Raw genomic sequence first — 20,828 nt, 5'->3', positions numbered from 1 at the left:
ACCATTTTCCATTAGCCTATTCTTTCAATATACACTTACAATTTTCCCAAAAGTGTCACTATTATCCATTTCAGATATCAACCAGCTTTTGATACCCAGTATTATGTGCGCTTCACTGCTATTTGGGAGTACTTCAGACTGTGCCATTTTGTTGCAAATGCAGTTAACTACTAGGATTGTAATACTGTCACCTGTGGGGGTCATTCTTTTGGATGTTATACTTTTGGGTTTCCTATAGCTGTCATTATCTGGACTGGATGGAGATTTACCTAAACTAAAATACCTTTGTGTGCACCCCACAAACATTCAGCTACCTGGGTAGCAGCCTCTGATGTATAGCACACGCGTGATCCATTTAGAGGGACCCTATATTTCTCAACCCTATGGTGCAGTTCCATGAAGTCACAGCCTGACATGCCACATAACCTTAAAAGTCTCTGGTTCTGTCCTTCCACTCAGCTCAGAACCATAGAGCCATGATCATATCAGGATACAATGCTGCAAATTGTGAACTTCATTGAAACTCTGTGTGCAAGGTATGTCTTCTTAACCTGCTCTACCAGTTGCTGGAATAACCCAAGTATGATCTTAAGGCCCAGGTGACAGGTATTGTTTGTTCCACTGTTGCCAGTATCTGCACTTGGTTGCTGCCAGAAAGCTTCTTCAACTTGTTGAATGAGGCCCCTAGATATACACACTGAGTGCACTGGTGTTCTTCCCTGTCTCTTGCTGCCAGTTTCTGAAGAGATTCCATTATACTGTATGATAGAATTGTGGATTATTAATAGACCTCCTACTCTTTTGTGTTTGCCTGCTTTCAACACAGGACAAAAGAAGGTTCCCAAAACTGGTGAAGTGAGTTCCACTGTTTCACTGAAAGAAATCACCTTGAGCTTGGTTAGGGAGATTGGTATAACACCCTGAGTCCTCCCTGGTCCCCATGTACCCTGTTACAGGATGCCTATATGTACCATTGACCTACAACTTGTGATCAAGTGGACAGATAATGACAGATCCTGTACATCCTGCAGAGGAGACTTGATTCACAGGAGAAGATAGTACTGGAGGTACCTGTGGTACCTATACCACAGGTACAATACTCTCAGGAGATCTTCCAACACAATGATACATAGCAGTTGCCAGTTGACTGATTGCAAATGTCACCCAACTCATCCTGTGTTTTAGAACAGCATTCACAGTGAGGCTGGTGCAGAGTATTACAGGATAGTGAACAAATAACTTTAAACTAAACCTGATAACTGTCTTTTAACCTGTTGAGCTAAAAAATTACCAATTTTCTATCAGAATTGAAACAAATACACAAAATGGGTTTTCGATTAAGGCAACATAAAAACCTGTGGTAAAAATTAATAGTTTCCTAAAATTTTTTGAGTTTAGTTATAGTCATTAACAAAGTCAAAAACAGAGTCAATTTATGATGAATATAGATAATAAATACTTCTCTTGAAGGGTAACCTAGATGTGATGCAATATGTTACTACAATATCTGCTATAGTAACTAAATCACAAATGCTAAGTTACTATGAATTGGGTTATGCATAGGACAACAGTAACTTCCAAAAATTCTTGAAAATGTACATTTATTTGAACTGTTATACACTGAAATTCAAGGTGATCTATTCTCTGCAGTGACTGTGAATCAAAATCGCTGATTTCCTATTAAATAAGTTGTCCACAACACTCATACTGGTAACTTATAAAAATTTTCAAAAATATAATTTTCTAAACACCTAACAGTTCTCAAAAATAAACTCTTTCTAATGTATTTATACAAGGATCATAGAGAACAATCTATGTAGGACATTTTTACTTGAGGTGTCTCGCTCAAAGTGAACTAGCACAGTGATTAAAGCACTGCCCCTATATATCCACCTAAATTCTGGTTTTCAGCAGTTTCTTTAAATTTACTGTGGCAAATGTCAGGATGATTCCTTTTAAAAGTAAGTGGCTGATGTTCTCATTCCTTCTCCAGTCCTGTTTTGTCCATCATGTCCAATGCCCTCATCAGAACATTATACCCTCACTGTCCTTCTTCCCTTTATTGCTTTATTGGTAGTGTTCCAGCATTAGTCTCACTTATCAAAGGCAGTGATAGAAATGTTTTACTATCTGATGGAAACCATTAGTAATTACTGCGGAAAGCATTATTCACAAGCAAGTCTTGTATCAGGTATCAGATAGTCAAGTTTGATCCCAAGAGAAATTGTATAGCCACTGCTAGAAGTAATGCAGTTTACTCTAGTGAGACTACTGCACATAAAAGATGTGAAGTATAGGACAGATAATTTTTTCTGTCAGTTGGAAATTGAAAATTCTTACTTGCTGCGTAATAAGTAAACTACAGTGAGAATGCTGAGGATATTAAATACAAGTTTCCTGATCATACATTAATAGTAGGGAGCCATTATACACTCCTGGAAATGGAAAAAAGAACACATTGACACCGGTGTGTCAGACCCACCATACTTGCTCCGGACACTGCGAGAGGGCTGTACAAGCAATGATCACACGCACGGCACAGCGACACACCAGGAACCGCAGTGTTGGCCGTCGAATGGCGCTAGCTGCGCAGCATTTGTGCACCGCCGCCGTCAGTGTCAGCCAGTTTGCCGTGGCATACGGAGCTCCATCGCAGTCTTTAACACTGGTAGCATGCCGCGACAGCGTGGACATGAACCGTATGTGCAGTTGACGGACTTTGAGCGAGGGCGTATAGTGGGCATGCGGGAGGCCGGGTGGACATACCGCCGAATTGCTCAACACGTGGGGCATGAGGCCTCCACAGTACATCGATGTTGTCGCCAGTGGTCGGCGGAAGGTGCACGTGCCCATCGACCTGGGACCGGACCGCAGCGACGCACGGATGCACGCCAAGACCGTAGGATCCTACGCAGTGCTGTAGGGGACCGCACCGCCACTTCCCAGCAAATTAGGGACACTGTTGCTCCTGGGGTATCGGCGAGGACCATTCGCAACCGTCTCCATGAAGCTGGGCTACGGTCCCGCACACTGTTAGGCCGTCTTCCGCTCACGCCCCAACATCGTGCAGCCCGCCTCCAGTGGTGTCGCAACAGGCGTGAATGGAGGGACGAATGGAGACGTGTCGTCTTCAGCGATGAGAGTCGCTTCTGCCTTGGTGCCAATGATGGTCGTATGCGTGTTTGGCGCCGTGCAGGTGAGCGCCACAATCAGGACTTCATATGACCGAGGCACACAGGGCCAACACCCAGTATCATGGTGTGGGGAGCGATCTCCTACACTGGCCGTACACCACTGGTGATCGTCGAGAGGACACTGAATAGTGCACGGTACATCCAAACCGTCATCGAACCCATCGTTCTACCATTCCTAGACTGGCAAGGGAACTTGCTGTTCCTACAGGACAATGCACGTCCGCATGTATCCCGTGCCACCCAACGTGCTCTAGAAGGTGTAAGTCAACTACCCTGGCCAGCAAGATCTCCGGATCTGTCCCCCATTGAGCATGTTTGGGACTGGATGAAGCGTCGTCTCACGCGGTCTGCACGTCCAGCACAAACGCTGGTCCAACTGAGGCGCCAGGTGGAAATGGCATGGCAAGCCGTTCCACAGGACTACATCCGGCATCTCTACGATCGTCTCCATGGGAGAATAGCAGCCCGCATTGCTGAGAAAGGTGGATATACACTGTACTAGTGCCGACATTGTGCATGCTCTGTTGCCTGTGTCTATGTGCCTGTGGTTCTGTCAGTGTGATCATGTGATGTATCTGACCCCAGGAACGTGTCAATAAAGTTTCCCCTTCCTGGGACAATGAATTCACAGTGTTCTTATTTCAATTTCCAGGAGTGTATTTTGTTGGCTATTAACAGCAGGAATCATAAACTCAAAGACAAAAAAAAATGATGCACTATTAAGGAATTATCTGAATCATACAGAAATCAGTATATGTAATGTATGTGTACAGACAAACAAATGATTACAATTTAAAAATAAAAAATAAAAAATAAAAAAAAAAAAAAGGATGATTTATTCAAGAGAAGGAGCTTCACGAATTGAGCAAGTCAATAATGCATTGGTCCACCTCTGGCCTTCATGCTAGCAGTTATTCACCATGGCATTGATTCATAGAGTTGTTGGATATCCTTTCCAAATTCTGCCCAGTTGGTGTGTTAAATCATCAAAATCCTTAGACGGTTGGAGGTCCCACAGTGACCTTGCTGGCCAACGTAGGGTTTGGAAAGCACAAAGACGAGCTGTAGAAACTCTCACTGTGTGCGGGAAGGCATTATCTTGCCGAAATGTAAGTCCAAGAAGGCTTTCCTTGAAGTGCAACAAAAAGGGGCCTAGAATATAGCCAATGCACCACTATACTGTAATGGTGCCAGGGATAACAACCAAAGGCATCCTGCTATGAAAAGAAATGGCACTCATGACCATAACTGCTGGTTGTCAGGCCATGTGGTGGGTGACATTTAGGTTGGTATCCCACCACATCTTTGTCCTAGAATCTCATTGACTGGAGTGGAATTGTCATAAGTGATGAGTTCTCCTTTAAACTGAGCAACGATGACCAACAAAAACATGTCTGGAGATGCCCCAGAAAGTGGTGGGATATGACCTCGACTGTCGCCCGCCATACAGCCTGACAACCAGGAGTGATGGTCTGGGGTGCCATTTCTTTTCATAGCATGACCCTGTTGGTTGTCATCCACAGCATTCTTACAGCACAGTGATATGTCAGTGATGTTCTATGCCTTGTTTTGTTGTCCTTCGTGACAAACCATCCTAGGCTTAGATTTCAGCAAGGTAAAAGTTTCACATGGTAAAAGTTTCTGCTGCTTGTCTTTGTGCTTACCAAACCCTACCTTGGGCAGCAAGATTGCCATATCACACCCCAATTGACAACATTTGGAGCATTAGGGGCCAGGGCCCTCCAACCAGCTTGGGATTTTGATGATCTAATGTGTCAACGGGACAGAATCTGGCACAACTCTATCAATAAATGACAAGCTGAATAACTGCTTGCCTGAGGGCCAGAGGTGGACCAATGCATTATTGAAGTCCTCAATTTGTGAAGCTATTTCTCTTGAATAAATCATCAAATTTTTCAGAAAGTGCAATCATTTGTTTGTCTGTACACATATACATCACACTATCGATTCCATCCCATTCAGGTGTGTGTGTGTGTGTGTGTGTGTGTGTGTGTGTGTGTGTGTGTGTGTGTGTATAGACACACACAACAAATTAAAAAAGGAATGAGTGGTTTTTCTCACTTAACATGGTTGCCTAACAATATACATGGTTTGCTTTTCCCTTCACTAGAGGTTTTCTACCTAATAATTCAATAAAAATAATTCTGTTTTAGTTTTGTGATATGAGGTTTACATTCTAAACCAATGATATAAAGTCTTCTGGGATTTGTTTTGCCTGGTTTCAGGTAGGACACTGTAACATGCAATTCATCCAGACAGAAGATTGCTTACAAAATATTCCTTGTAGCCCATTCCAGAATATTGCTCAAGTGTGTGGTACCCATAAAAAATTGGACAAGCAGGGGATAGTGAATGCATGTAAGGGAGGGCAACGTGACTGGTCACTCAGAGTATCATGGAAACGCTGAAAAACCAATGTTAACTGAAGAAACTAGGAAAATACTACAATCCCCCTGTTATAACTCCCATAGGGATGACAAAGACAAGGTTAGCCTAATTACAGTTCACACAGACTCATTTTAGCTATCATTCTGCCTACACTCCATTATAAAATGGAATGGGTAGAAACCACAATATGTGGTACATAGGAAAGTAACCACAGCATTTAACAGTGATTTGCAGAGTACTGATGTAGATGTAAGAAGGTCATGTTGAAAGAATCATTCAAGCATTGACCAGGAGAAGTTTAGATAAAGAACAAAAGTTTGACATCAGAATGGCTAAATAAGGATTTGATCCCAAATCCTCCCCAGTGCAAATTCCATGACTTAACCACTGTACTACTTAACTTGTTATTGTATGACAGACATTAAAGTAGCAATGATATCCAATCATGTTTATTCTTGTGTTATCAAATTTCAGTTAAAACTATTGTGTGACAGTTACATCACATTGATAACAGGAGAAAATTAAATAATTAATCATGTAGTCCAGGCTGTTCTAATGCTCGTCTATGTAGAATGTCAGGAATAAAACATGTAGAGTAATGTTATCTGCAATTTGTATAACTACCTATCAGGCAATGCAGATATTATAGACTACCCATCAGGCAGTCCTATTGCATGCATTCTGTCCATGTGCAATCTACTTGGGCATCCCTACCTGCAGCTACTCAGCTGGAACTTTATGTGTGCACTGACTTCCTGCTTGCCCACATGTCAACTGTTGGCAACACTTTCCTACCTTTGCCCATGGGTGCTCACTCAAGTGGGAACAGTCTAATGTAGTTGAACCTTCAGGAATGTGAAATAGGTCAACACATACATCAACAAAGAGAAGCAGTAGTTTGGAACATCTTTAATAATTAACTATTACTAAACTTCTGTAAGCAACTCATGCTTATTCAACATTAGTTTAGCAGGGCAGACACTGCTTTGAAAAAGCTGTGGCCTCTTCAGTTATTCTAAGTAACAGCAGTTTACATATTAATTCTTGTTTATTATTTATATGCTTACTATTGAAATACACTCTTTGAAATCTTGAAGTCATCAGGGATAAAATATGGGGAGGAAATGTTATTTGGTACTTGTAAAGGAACCCAACTACAGTTGTATTGCAACTTGGACACCCAACAGAACTAAGAATGGTAGTACAACTTTATTAGACTGTGGCATGTACACCAATCACCATAACATATACTGAACACCATAATGTAAGGAACCACCGAGCGAGGTGGCGCAGTGGTTAGCACACTGGACTCGCATTCAGGAGGGTGACAGTTCAATCCCACGTCCAGCCATCCTGATTTAGGTTTTCTGTGATTTCCCTAAATCACTCCAGAAAAATGCCGGGATGGTTCCTTTGAAGGGGCATGGCCGACTTCCTTCCCTGTCCTTCCCTAGTCCTATGAGACTGATGACCTCGCTGTTTGGTCTCTTCCCCCTAACAATCCAATCTAAATAATGTAAGACAAATGTATGCGAACTGTAATAATATTATGATTGAGTGTGAGCGTAGCATGACAGGGTTTAAATAGGCACTCACCTGTGGTGAGCTCTGTTGGATGTTCACAGCATTGCTCTTTGATGGCACACTCTCTCAGACGACAACACACTGCTAATGCATGCGGTTTTCAAATGTGTACACATTACTTCATTCATCTTCCCTATGGGAACAGCTTGAATTCACGTGATGTCCATGGCATCTTCCTCCACGAGGCTGTGACTGAGATGATGTACTGATACTGGGGCATATGGTTGGAAGTACTTGGGGTGCAGGCAGCATCACAGTCCACCTTCTCGTGTCAACCCATACGGTAGGATGGGTCACATCAGCATGACCTCCATGTCCACATCAGGTCCAGGGCCTTTTGGTGGTAGTGCCCCCACAGTTGGCAGCTGAAATGGAGGTGACAACTCCGGTGTGGATGGCGGGTGCATCAGTACTGGTAGCAGTATTGAAGAAGTTGTGGCAGGTTCCTCCACCAATGATGGGGGACCCCTCGTACATCATGGCAGAGACCCAGCCACATGAGGTGATTTGTTGAAAGATGCAGACTGGCGTAGCGATGTCAGTGTCCTGTATAGGGCTGTGTTCCATACACAAAAGCAACTTGTCGTAATGATGTGCACAGAGACCCTCCTCTGTATGGATGTTGCAGAGACAGCAGCTGTAGCATCAGGAGATGATGGTGGGAATTCGTTCTGGGTGACGACCAAACCCGCATGTCCAGATGGCCGGGGCCGAAATGTGGTGAATCCTGCAAGTGTTGCAGAAAGAAGCAAACTCCAGCAACACAAACTGATGGCTGTTATCAGAGATCAATGTTGTCAGAAGTCTTTCAATAGAAAATTTTTTTTGACAGGACTGCCACGGTGTTAGAGGTCAAAGTTGATGGGCAAAAAACAACATATGGGAACTGAGAGCACTATTATCCAGTATGCATTAAGGAAAGGGCTGGTGGAATCAATGTGGAGATGATCCCAGGCCTGTGAAGGCTGCAACCGTGGAGCAGCTTGCTGCTATGTGCATTGAGAACATGCCGTAACCAAATGAGTGATATCACCATCCAAACCAGGCCAAGAAACATGACAGCAGGCTAACACTTGTTGTGTGAGACCCTCCAGTGATCAGAGTGCAGCAATTGCATGATATCTGAATGGAGAGCTGAGGGAACCACTACGTGATGACCTGAATGGTCCATATCAAGGAATAGGATACCATCAATGACAGAGAAATTATGCTGACACACATAGTAGTTACGGAGGGGGTCAGATGCCCACAATGGAGGGGTCTCAAGCCAGCCATGTTCTGTGCAATTTATCACAGTCTGTAAAATCAAATCGGTAGTACTAGCCTACACCAACTGATAAACGATGGTGAGGGATTCTTTCTGTCTCTCTGTGAATACCTAGTCTGAGCTGCATTTAGCATCCTCAATGCATATGCAGTAGCCTGCTTGGAGCCGTCAGAATATTTATGAGCTAACACCACCCACAGCCCCTGCTGGGATGTGTCTGTTGCTAACACTAAATGTTCTTCCGGTTGGTAGGTTATGAGATGAGATGCAGATTGTAACATAGACTTCAGTTTGGAAAATGCCATTTCAAATGCATGCAACCAATGGAAACATGTCCCCTTACACAGTAAGTCATGTAATGGATGTGGCAAGAACTGATGATATTAAGCAATCTTACCTAGAAAAACCTAGAGTTCCTTCACTGATGTAGGATGCAGAAGAGACACAATGGCAGAGACATTCTGATGAAGGGGTTTGATACTAGCGCTAGAGACCTTGAACCCAAGAAAACAATAGAAGGCTGCAAGAAGTTGCACTTTTCCAAATTGTGTTTTAACCTGGCTGTCTGTGACACTGAAAAGAGTGTATATAAGTCATTGAGATGTTCAGCAGTGGAAGAACTGGACACCACAATATCATCAGGGGTGTTGACACAGCCAGGCACAGACCCCTTGAGGTTTTCAAGAAACCATTGAAAAGTTGCTGGGGTGCTGGCCACACTAAATGGTAGCCACAAGTATGGATACAAGCCAAAAGGTGTGTCAACAACTGAGAGCCATAGAGAGGCAGTATCAATGGGGAAGTTGCAAATATGCATTGTAGAGGTTGATCTTCAAAAAATACTGATCTCCTGCAAGCTTAGCAAAAAGTTCGTTCGGGCACACCAAGGGATACATGTCAATGATAGACTATGCATTGACAGAAACTTTGAAATTGCTACAAAGGCATAACTATCCTGATGGCTCTTTACAATGACTAATGGGATAGCCCAATCATTGGACAGAATTTGTTGGATTACCCTTGAGGCCATGAGGTGTTTGAGCTCCATCTTGACTTGGTCATGGAGTACCATTGACACCATACGAGCATGAAAGAAACGGGGTATGGCCGAAGGTTTCATGGTGATGTGGGCTTTGATATTATTGGCAGAACCCAAGCCTGCAGGAAACAGGGCAGAAAACTCAGAGTATAAAAAGTGAAGTTGCATATAAGGCACTCGATCAGAGATGTGATTAACTTAACTGGAAATGGTAAACCCAAAAAGGTCAGAGTCATCCAAACCAACAAGTTTTTGGTGGGTGCATTGTTCGCCCCCAGAAAAGTCAGCTGACAAACAGAGATGCATGTGTGACTGGGGCCAAGAGACTACCTAATATCAGAATGCTTTGTTTATTGTAGGTGACTAATGTACATGACACTGGCACTAAGTGGGGAGAATCCAAGTTCATGTATGTTTGCAAGTTGAGTAATGAAATGGAAACACCAGTGTCGACTTGCATGTGGAAGACCTTCTGATAAACCTTGACATCAATAAAAAGTATATTGGGTGCAACAGAGATTGCTGGTACCCAATTGACATCCATGTCAGTGTCTGCAGTAGGTAGTTAGAATTTGTTGTTGCAAACAGGAGCAGCATGTCCTATTTTGTGGCACTGGTGGCAAATAGCCCAGTGCTTAGGACAATCCAGCCTATCGTGCGTGACAAAATGTGGCAGACTAGAGGGAAGCCTGGAGCTCTTGCGTTGTTGTTCCTTACCAGGTTTACTGAACTTCTACTGCAGCCATGGCTGGCACAGTGAGATGGGCTTGCATTTTGCATGATGTTTTGCTTTCACACGGACCACTGCCACCATATCATTCCCCTGTGAACTGTCGGAAAAATGGCAGGGGGAAGTGGGTTGAACTTCTGCAACCTCACCTCACACCACAATTCAGTTTGAGTACCCAGAGCCCCCAAAACCTCAAATGATATTGCAATAGCCAGAACGTTTGAGGGGGAGGGGTTTTCACATTGAAGGACCCACTCATGAACCTCAAAATCGGGGCCAAGCGAATGATTGCATCACAAACCATTTGGTCGTATGCACATCAGTGACAAAGTGACAATGATGGCCTCAACCATGAAGCTCAGCTGCCCAAGTTTTATAGGAATGTTCTGGTTTCATGCAACGCCAATAGAAGTCAACTCGAGTAACAATGATGTGCATCCATTTATGGTAGTATTTCACGGAAAGGCACACATGTTATCAAAACAGAGTGAAGACAGATCCTACAGGTTGGCCAGTTGGCAAAGGAGTTAATACATTGAGGCTATAACCAAGACCAAAATAAAGCAGGGCATAAGGTAACATCAGTCAATTCAGATGCATGAAAATGCTGCCACAACCATTTTTTGTAGGCTTCCGATTCTTCAACAGACTCATTGTAAGCTGGAAATGGTGGGGGGTAAACAACAGAAAATGCAAGAGGTGACATGGTAGGCAATCTAAATTGAAACAGATCCAAATTGGCCAAAACAGAGACAAGTGTTTGCAAAACTTGGGTTTGAGTGTGTTGAGCTGTGGCAAACACCTCCTGCTGCTGACTGAGATGCTGTAGTGTCAAAACAGGAACCCCATGCTGATCAACCAGCTGGTGTAAAAGCTCATCAGTAGCACTGTCAGACATTGTAGACACTATGAATTACTAACCAGAGGCTTAAACCATGTGAAGAACAGTCCCACATTCGTCATCACTTGTGTTGTAACTTGGACACAGAACACAACTAAGAATATTACTACAACTTTATTAGAATGTGGGACGTATGACAAACACCATAACATACACTGAACACAATAAGATAAGGCAAATGAATGTGAAACATAATAACACAAAACTGAGCATGAGCATATCACAGCAAGATTGAAATAGGCACTCACCTGTGGCAGGCTCTATCAGAAGTTCACAGTATTGCTCTTTTATGGCTCATTCTCACAGATGATAACACACTGCTAATGTGTGTGGCTTTGAAGTCTGCACACATTACTTCAAGTTGTAAGAATCAATGGACATGAAAGAGAAGCAGAAGTAAAGATGGGAGTGAAAAAAGTATGTAGCCTATGACAAATGTTATCTACCCCGTACATAGTACAAGAAATTAAGGAACCAATGAGGGCATTAGGAATATGAATTAAAACTCAAGAAGAGGAAATAATACCTCTAAGATTTAACAGTGACATTGTAACTATGTTAGGGATGATGAAGGACTTATTGCAGCCTGAAAGGAGGCTACATTGTGAAAATCAACAAAAATTTAAGAAAGGTAATAGATTGTTGCCCAAGTAAATTAGGCAATTCTGAGAGAATGAGATCCTTCAAGTGGTAATAGATGAGTTTTGCTAGTTGGATAGCAAAATAACTGATAATGAGGATCTAAAACACAGACTGGTGATAGGATGAAAATATTTTGTGAAAAAGAGAAATTTGTTAACACCTAGTATAATTTTGACTCTTTTTTGAAAGTGTTAGTCAGGAGTGTAGCTTTATATGGAAGTGAAGCATGAATGATAAACAGTACAAGCTAGAAGAAAATAGAAACTCTTGAAACGTGGTGCCATATAAGAGTGATGAAGGTTAGTGGGAAGATAAGGTAACTAATGAAAGGGTACTGAACTGAATTGGGTGGGGAAGAGATTTATGTTGCAGCTTAATTAAAAGAAGTGATAGGTTGACAGAAACCATCGTCAAACGAGTCTGCAGGCCGAAGACTATAACATGCCTACTCTGATATTTATTGAGAATAACAGTCCCCTATATCCCGTAATAACTGAATTCTGGTCCCAGTGAGCATTGTCATACAGCTTACAAAATTGTTTGATCCTGCAGTCTATGTACTTGGATAATTTGTGTAATCTGTGGCTAATAATATGTTTCTAATTTTCACTAAAATGTAGAATGATTGCCAATATACTGCCATATGTATGATGAGAGCTTGTTGAAGATATTAAACCAGAATACTGAACTGTACTCTGAACCCTGGACAAGGAGGCAAAATCTGCATAGAAATTATTATTATTATTATTTGTATTTTGTGGTTGATAAATCACATTTCATGAGAAACAAGTTTTTGTTATTAGCAACAGATACATTTGAGAAGTGAATGTACTGTGATGTGAATGTATAATTATAAGAGCTAAATAGAAGAATCTACAAGATATATTTCCTGTTCACTGTATTTAATATTTTTAAAGTTTTTATTTTTTCTGAATAGATATTTTATTAACATTAACTCCATTGCAGAGTAAAGCAATTCTGATAAATGAAGTCAAAGTATATAATGAGAACATTTAGCATAACTTCCAAACATTTGCCATACTTATAACACCTTTGCCTCTTAAACTAATGTATACTAGTATTTAACAGTTCCACTTAACTGAAATACAAATTACCAAAAATGAAGTGCACCAGTAATGCAGATGGAAGGAGGAAATGGTTTGGATAATCTCAAGCTTCCCATCCTTCTTGTGGAGCAAATAGAAAATGTAAGGAAGTGAAATGTGTAAAGACAAGTATCCAGGAATACATTGATAGAAAAATAGCTACAGCCTTACTGTGGGGAAATACATTACCACCCCCCCCCCCCCAAAAAAAAAAAAGAAGAAAATTATATAGAGCTAAACACATTGTTGTCTCTCTGTTGTTAAGGCCATGATAACATTCTGTCCCTTTTTTATGCTGTACCTGTTTCATTTTTTTCACATGAAACATAAAATCAGTATGAAAGCAAAGTATAGATATCCAAACAAGAAGCAACAATCTGTTTAAAGTTCAGGGTAAATATATGTTCACAGACTCCTCTGATCCAGCTCCTTCAGAGCATCCATTTCTGCATAAACATGCTGCATTTCACTTTATGATATATATCTGGCATCTGTCCATATATCCACAACTGATGTTCATTAAAAACACTGCATTGCCAAAACAAAAGCTCTAAACAATGGTTGTCAACCCACCCTGCATACTCCTGCATACTGCAGAAAAAGAAAAGAAAGAAAGCAGGCAAAGGAAATAATAAACCCTGCAGTAGCCTCTCAAATTCCAGTTAAAATTCTGGAGATTTACTGAATAACTCAAACATTAGTGTTGCAGAGCATTGTATCTTTTTCAGCCTGGGAAGCTCTCTGATATGAACCACAGAGTAAGTCTCCACACAAACACACTTAATTCACCCATGTCACACACAATATGCAGTTGAATGAAGAATGGAGACTTCTCCACATAAGGAAAATAAAAATGTCTGTATGCAAGATCAATGTTGACAGTCAGGAATAACAGAATCCAAATCATTGTCCAGGAAATAGCCAAGTTTCACAAGGTTGTCAATCAGAGAGCATTTAGTACACATCAGCAAGCTGAGATAAGTGAGACAATGACAATCTGCAGTAGCTCTTAAATCTGCCACTGTTGTTCACCCATGTGACTTGGTACTGGTGGATGTATCAATCAATGACATGCCAAGCGACCTCACTGTGCATATGCCTAATAGTGTCAACTGATCCATCCATATCACAAGTGGGATTACAAGAAACTGCATAATAGTTTAATTAAATCCTGGCTGATCTCTCCTGTATATCCAGTGGGAATACAAAATTCATTTGCCATTGAACCATCCTTGCCAATGTGGGGCAAGATAAGGTGAGTTTAGAACAGCCTGCTGCGAAGGCTGTGGTGCAGCTCCTGATGCTGGTGGTGGTAGAGGGGGCACTCTTAAGTCTGGCCCCAGAGATGTCAAAGTGGGCAGTGGGTTGGACTTGCAGCTTCCTGCTGGTTCCTGAGTGGACTGTGGGTCTGAAATCAGATCTGGCACATATTGGCCTTCCTCTTATGTGTCATCTGGGTCCAGATACATTGGGGTGATGTATGATGGCTGGAAAACTCGGAATGCCAGGCATCCACTGGCATGAGTGTTATCTTACTACTGGATAATAAGATTGCTTTCATCAGTCTTTGGAGTGGATGAGGCAAGCTGCCCTCACTAGTGTGGCATATCCAGAGGTAGAGTTGGCCCAACAAGTGTGAGTCCAGCACTTGCAATGGATGCTTCTCGGTTTGGGTACCAGGACCAGATGGTGGCCTCGCTGGGTGGAGATGGAGTCACATATACAGCCAAATATGTGTCTGAACATGTACTTCGAAATGAGGATTCTGACTGTACAAGTTGCACCTGCTTCTTCTTCAAACTTGTGCTGATTGGGGCTGAATCAATTCTAGCAATAAGTGATGAGTGCATCCATGCAAAAGTTTCATAGGTATTCAATCTTAGAATGGTGTTGCCTGATATGAGGACAAATAGGACATCAGTGCAAGACTGATAGATGTGGATGTCAAGATTTTTTCAGTCTGCATCTTAAACATTATCACAAACATTATATAATGGCATTAGACACAGGGTGAAATGGTAGTAGTGGTAAAATTGTTAATTCCATTGTGAGTGCAAAACTGCTGAACATTCAAAAGAGCAAATGGTGGACCATAACCTCAGACAAGAGTTAGTGGGGGGTCCTGAGTACAAAATGTAGTTGCAAGATCTTGGCAGTATTTTCCATAATGCTTTGATGCATTTTATTACATATTGGAAATGAGAAGATTGTATATTAGAATCAGCCAAGTGGCCCCATGGAACTTTCATGTAAAATTAGCATGCTCTTGCATGGGTGAGCAGGCATAGGCCATGGCTGGAAAGTTTGGGACAGTATTTATTGCTGCTACTGGAATGCTTGACATTTTTGAGCTACTCTCACAATATCCTCATCTACACATGGCCAGAACACATACCACCAGGCAAGACCATTCATTCTGGAAATGCCCCAGTGGAACTGATGCATGAGTTGCAATATGTGGGAGCACAGAATCTCTGTAATCACTACTTGACACTGGCTGTCTTGCAGATGCAATAATAGGGCATCTTAGAAAAGATTAAGTGCATGACAGCATTTTCAAAAGTGAAGTTCTGTGGAGTCTGCATAAGGAAGTACTTGCCGCAATCCAGATTGAATGAATTGCTAGCTTATCACTGTGGTGGATCCTTAGGTGTGGCTGCTATGACATCTCTGGAAGAGATGGGAAATTCTAGCACAAATCACAAGATCCTATAGAACATAAGCAATATAGTGATTTTTATTTGTTATTATGGTGTTCTATCATGAAGCAATAGAATAATCAGTTAACCTAAATTAATATTTAATCTGTAATCCATCAGATATTCTACCATCAATATTTCATATCATCATATAATTTCTTTGTTGCATAAGCTCTGATGTATTTCAAATTACCACTTAATTTCTTTGTATGTTGTAGATTTTTTTATTTGTAATACACCAGAGCACACAAATAACATCTTTGACACAGTAACACTGGGAATGGGCTTCTAGCCTGAAACCTAGGTCTTCTAAAATATAAACCTGTGAAACATATGTAAAACCATGTTTTTTGTGTGATGTAGGGTAGTTAAATTAAAAAAGTATAGTTAGTCAGAAAGCATCTCGTATTCTTCCTTCCTTTCTGTCTTTCTTTCATTACCGTAGAGATCAAAGTGTTGAGATACATAAATACATTCATTTATCACACTGAAAGTTTCAGTAAAAAACAATATCCATGAATATCCTCCACACTGTTTAATACAGATACAAAAATGTTAAAGTAATTTTGTTTCTTTTACTGTTTTTTCTCCATTGTCTATATTTGTGTACTTATCAATATAGTACTACAATATGTAATATATGAACTTTTCTTTCACACACAGGTCACTTTGAGAAGCTCACAAATAGTTTCCTCTATTTCAATATCACTACTCCAATACCAAACTATAGCACGATAGTTGGTCGTTTTGGGTATTCTGAGGAAGAACGACACTTGGTTGCTCTTGTGAAGAGTCCAGTTGGTGGTTTGGGAGTAGAAGTGCAATTCTATATTCTCAACTCCAAAAATTTTGATATTGTGTTCCAAGTTTTATCTCCAATGGAATTTCTAAGAGAAGCAGTAATAATGGCAAAATTAAAGCCTAACACGGTAATTTACAAATAATTTGGTGTTCATTATTCAAAATTCATAATAGGGAAATACTTATACTGATCACAATACAATTTTCACTAGATTACTAATGTATGCAAAATGGAATTGTTAATAATGCAAGAGGTGTAAATTAAAATTTTAATTTTTGGATGGTGCAATGATTTAACAGAAACAATGCTCTCAGATGTGTTCTTTGCTTTTCAGGTGTAAATCACTCAGTTTATGGAAATTAAAGGAGTGACTCTGTCATAAATGTATTGTAATAAATGACTTTTTTGCTGATACAAAGAACATGTAAATGGCTTAGATATGTAGAAAGAATTCTCACAATTTATCATCAAAACATTTTGAAACCCCATGAGAGTTTAGACACAAGCTTTCAGGACCAGTGTTGCATAAAATATTAAATTATATAGTATTTTATTTCCACTTGCATCACTTGTACCTTTGGAAATAAAACTAGACATAACTTTCTTATAAATTCTGCTCTGCTGAAGGGGATCTAATACACCACAATGAACTTGTTATGGTGATAGTGCAACACAGATTTATAGTGTTTCCCAAGATGCACATCAGTGAGGCCAAATCACATTTATATTTGCATACATGTTTGTGTCAACAACTATTTTTTTGTCATGAAACTAATAAAAATCCAAGGAGATACCATCTACATTGTCCACTATTGATGAAGACTCTGCACATTCAGCAGCTCAGTGTGTGAAAGCATTTCATTTGACACTTGTCAGTAAAAATAAATATGGTGCTTCAGAAAACATATAAAATGTATATAGTCTGAAAGGTTCTTGGGCTCAGAATCTGATTGTATAGTCTACACAGCACAATATTTCCACAAGGTTGCTGCTCACCTTCATCAGGTGTGACTGTGGCTAGTTGTCGTGGCTCAGTGATTTGTGCACTTACTTACTTAATGGTAGGTGCTGCAGTCCTTGTAGTACCTAGGCCACCTTTTTCACCTATCTCCATTCATCTCTATCTGTTGCTTTCCTTCTCCAGTTCCTAATTCTCATTGCTTTTAGATCCTCTTCCATTTCTCCAAACCACATTTTCCTGAGGTTTCCTCTTCTCCTTTTCCACTTGAGGTTTCTTGTAAAAAATTTCTTAACACGCCAAGTTTCTGGCATTCTCTGTACTTGAACAGTCTATTTTATTCTTTCATGCTTGATTTTTACTGCATTTTCTATACTTGACCAGCCCATCTTATTCTTCCATGCTTGATTTTTGCTACAATTTTCATCTGTTCAAGAAGTGTCTATAGCTCTGCATTTGTCCCTATTCTGCAGCTTTCTTCCTCTCTCACTGTCACAAATATATTTTTTGAAACCTTCCTATCAAATCTCAGTATCCAGCCTTCTTCTTTTGTAGTCATCACCCAGCCTTCTGATCCATACATTACTGTTGTTGTTGTGGTCTTCAGTTCTGAGACTGGTTTGATGCAGCTCTCCATGCTACCCTATCCTGTGAAAGTTTCTTCATCTCCCAGTACCTACTGCAACCTACATCCTTCTGAATCTGCTTAGTGTATTCATCTCTTGGTCTCCCTCTACGATTTTTACCCTCCACACTGCCCTCCAATGCTAAATTTGTGACCCCTTGATGCCTCAGAACATGTCCTACCAACCGGTCCCTTCTTCTCGTCAAGTTGTGCCACAAACTCCTCTTCTCCCCAATTCTATTCAATACCTCCTCATTAGTTATGTGATCTATCCATCTAATCTTCAGCATTCTTCTGTAGCACCACATTTCGAAAGCTTCTATTCTCTTCTTGTCCAAACTATTTATCGTCCATGTTTCACATCCATACATGGCTACACTCCATACAAATACTTTCAGAAACAACTTCCTGACACTTAAATCTATACTTGATGTTAACAAATTTCTCTTCTTCAGAAACGCTTTCCTTGCCATTGCCAGTCTACATTTTATATCCTCTCTACTTCGACCATCATCAGTTATTTTGCTCCCCAAATAGCAAAACTCCTTTACTACTTTAAGTGTCTCATTTCCTAATCTAATTCCCTCAGCATCACCCGACTTAATTCGACTACATTGCATTATCCTCGTTTTGCTTTTGTTGATGTTCATCTTATATCCTCCTTTCAAGACACTGTCCATTCCATTCCACTGCTCTTCCAAGTCCTTTGCTGTCTCTGACAGAATTACAATGTCATCAGCGAACATCAAAGTTTTTATTACTAAAGATCTTAAAATAGACAAACATATTTTGATTTTTGTATTCCTACTAACATTTCCAGATTTGAATAGATTCTACAAGGAATTTTCCACTTACTGTCCTTTCTTAAATTTCTACTCCTGTCTTATCATCTTTTGTTAGATATTTATACACTTGCACTCTTTCATACTCTTTCCCATTTAATTTTATTGAAATCTCTTTTATATCCCTACCAGGATCTCCTATCATCATATACTTTGTTTTGCTTGTATTCACATACAGTGTTAACCTCCGCACCACTACTTCTTATGCAGTGTAATTATCCTGCAAAGTTGTGACATTTCTTGCAGTTAATGCTACATCATTTGCATATGCCACCAGCTGGACTTGAGGTTAAATATTGTTACCCCTGGTTTCTTTGGCATTTGATGTATTACCTTTTTTACTCCTAAGTTAACGAGAAGTGCAGCCCTCTCCCTAAATGGAATCCTTCTGACAACTCTTGCCTGTTCTGACATTGATAACTGTTACTTTCATTGTCATTTTCATCAGGCTCTCAAATTTTATTGGAATTCTAAAATCATTAATAATCAGGGGAATCTTATTCTTCTCTAGACTGTCACACACTTGTTTAAAACCAATGTACAACATATGAAGTTGCTTTCTCGAGCAGTTGCCCCAGTAAACAATATCTGGTCCATTGTAGATCTATTTCTCCTAAATACAGCCTGATATTTTTTCAGTATCCTTTCCACACAGTATTCTAGTTGAGAGGTTAAAATCTTACTAACGAACTAATACAATATATCCAAGACAATATTCCTGTGGTAACTGCTGCACTCCTGACTTATTGCCTTTCTTAGGTGATGGGCAGATTACTCCCATGCTCCAATCCTTAGGCTGGGGGTTTGTGGGGCGCTCAACTGCGTGGTTATCAGCGTCCAATCCTTATGTTTTTCCTCATTTATCCATAACTGGTTTATTAATTCATTAACAGCTATTTCCATCTTTTTCCCCCCTACATTTTAATGATTTGGCATCTGTGCCTTGTTGTCCTGCTGCTTTTTAATTGTATTCTTCACTTCCTCTATGTCTGGTGGTTCTACTTCCTGCTCCTGTGTTTCTAATTCTTACTCCAGTTCCAAATCCAGTTACTCCTCTTCCTCATTTAAGGCTTCCTGTCTGTTAAATCTGCCTTTTAGATTCAGTAATTCAGTAAAATACTCTTGCAATCTTAACAAAGCTTTGCTTTTATCTGCAAATACATTTCCATCTTCATCCTTATAGAAGACTGCATTCAGTTGGAATCCTCTCATCAGTTCTGTACACCTTTCATAAAATTTCTATATCTCATTATTGTCCCTCATTTCATCCAATCACTCTTTCTCCCTCCTTTCATAATGCCTTTTCTTCACCCTACATAACTTATTCCCTCTTTTCCTCTCTATATTCTTCCACCACTGGTCTCGTTTTCCTCACTTCATATCTACTTGTCAAAACATTTACCATATTTACTCGAATCTAAGCTGCACTCAAATCTAAGCTGCACCTGAAAAATGAGGCTCAAAATCATTGGAAACAAAATTTCCTGACTCTATGCCGCACCTGAAATTTGAGACTCGAAATTCAATAGGAGAGAAAAGTTTTAGACCGCACCTCCAAATCAAAACAAAGTTGGTCAATTGTAACATGAGACACAATTTAGGTCGAATGGATGAAGGTACAGCTAAAGTAGTTTGGTTTGAATCGTAATCTTAACATTCAGGCTTTACCAAGTAGCCATTGCTATGTTTCAGGCACTCTGTCCATATTTAGACGGGTACCCTTCCTTTTTCAGATGCTTCGTCTGATTTGAATCGATTGCTTATTTTGCTTTGATCTGATAAGTGCCGTTCTCTTTGTTATAGGTGTTCACATCACTCTAAGCTGAAAGTGCATTATTGTACTGTGTCATGCATTGTTTGTCGCATTCTGATAATGGGTGTTTACGACCTGTCGCCACTCGTGGCATGGCTTGCCTTTGTGCCTGCTACCGCCACTTACAATAAAAAAAGGAGGAATTGTCTCATAAGTGAAACAGCGGCAAGAGACTTTTATTTGTTGTTACTTACACTGTCCCAGATTTGACTACCCA

The 20,828-nt window shown here is 40.4% G+C and overlaps 1 protein-coding gene across 1 annotated transcript in view; it reads left to right on the top strand.

Moving 5' to 3' along the window:
* Window positions 1-20,828, top strand: part of LOC124722172 — an 830,020-nt gene that overhangs the window by 390,291 nt on the left and 418,901 nt on the right. Inside the window, exon 32 of the mRNA XM_047247373.1 lies at window positions 16,235-16,500. Within this exon, the coding sequence (XP_047103329.1) occupies window positions 16,235-16,500 (266 nt within the window). The remainder of the gene's footprint in view (window positions 1-16,234; window positions 16,501-20,828) is intronic.

The sequence above is a fragment of the Schistocerca piceifrons genome, chromosome X (assembly GCF_021461385.2).
Source record: "Schistocerca piceifrons isolate TAMUIC-IGC-003096 chromosome X, iqSchPice1.1, whole genome shotgun sequence".
Taxonomy (NCBI): domain Eukaryota; kingdom Metazoa; phylum Arthropoda; class Insecta; order Orthoptera; family Acrididae; genus Schistocerca; species Schistocerca piceifrons.
The sequence above is the reverse complement of the archived record's forward strand: the minus strand, read 5'-3'. Positions and strand labels throughout refer to the sequence as shown.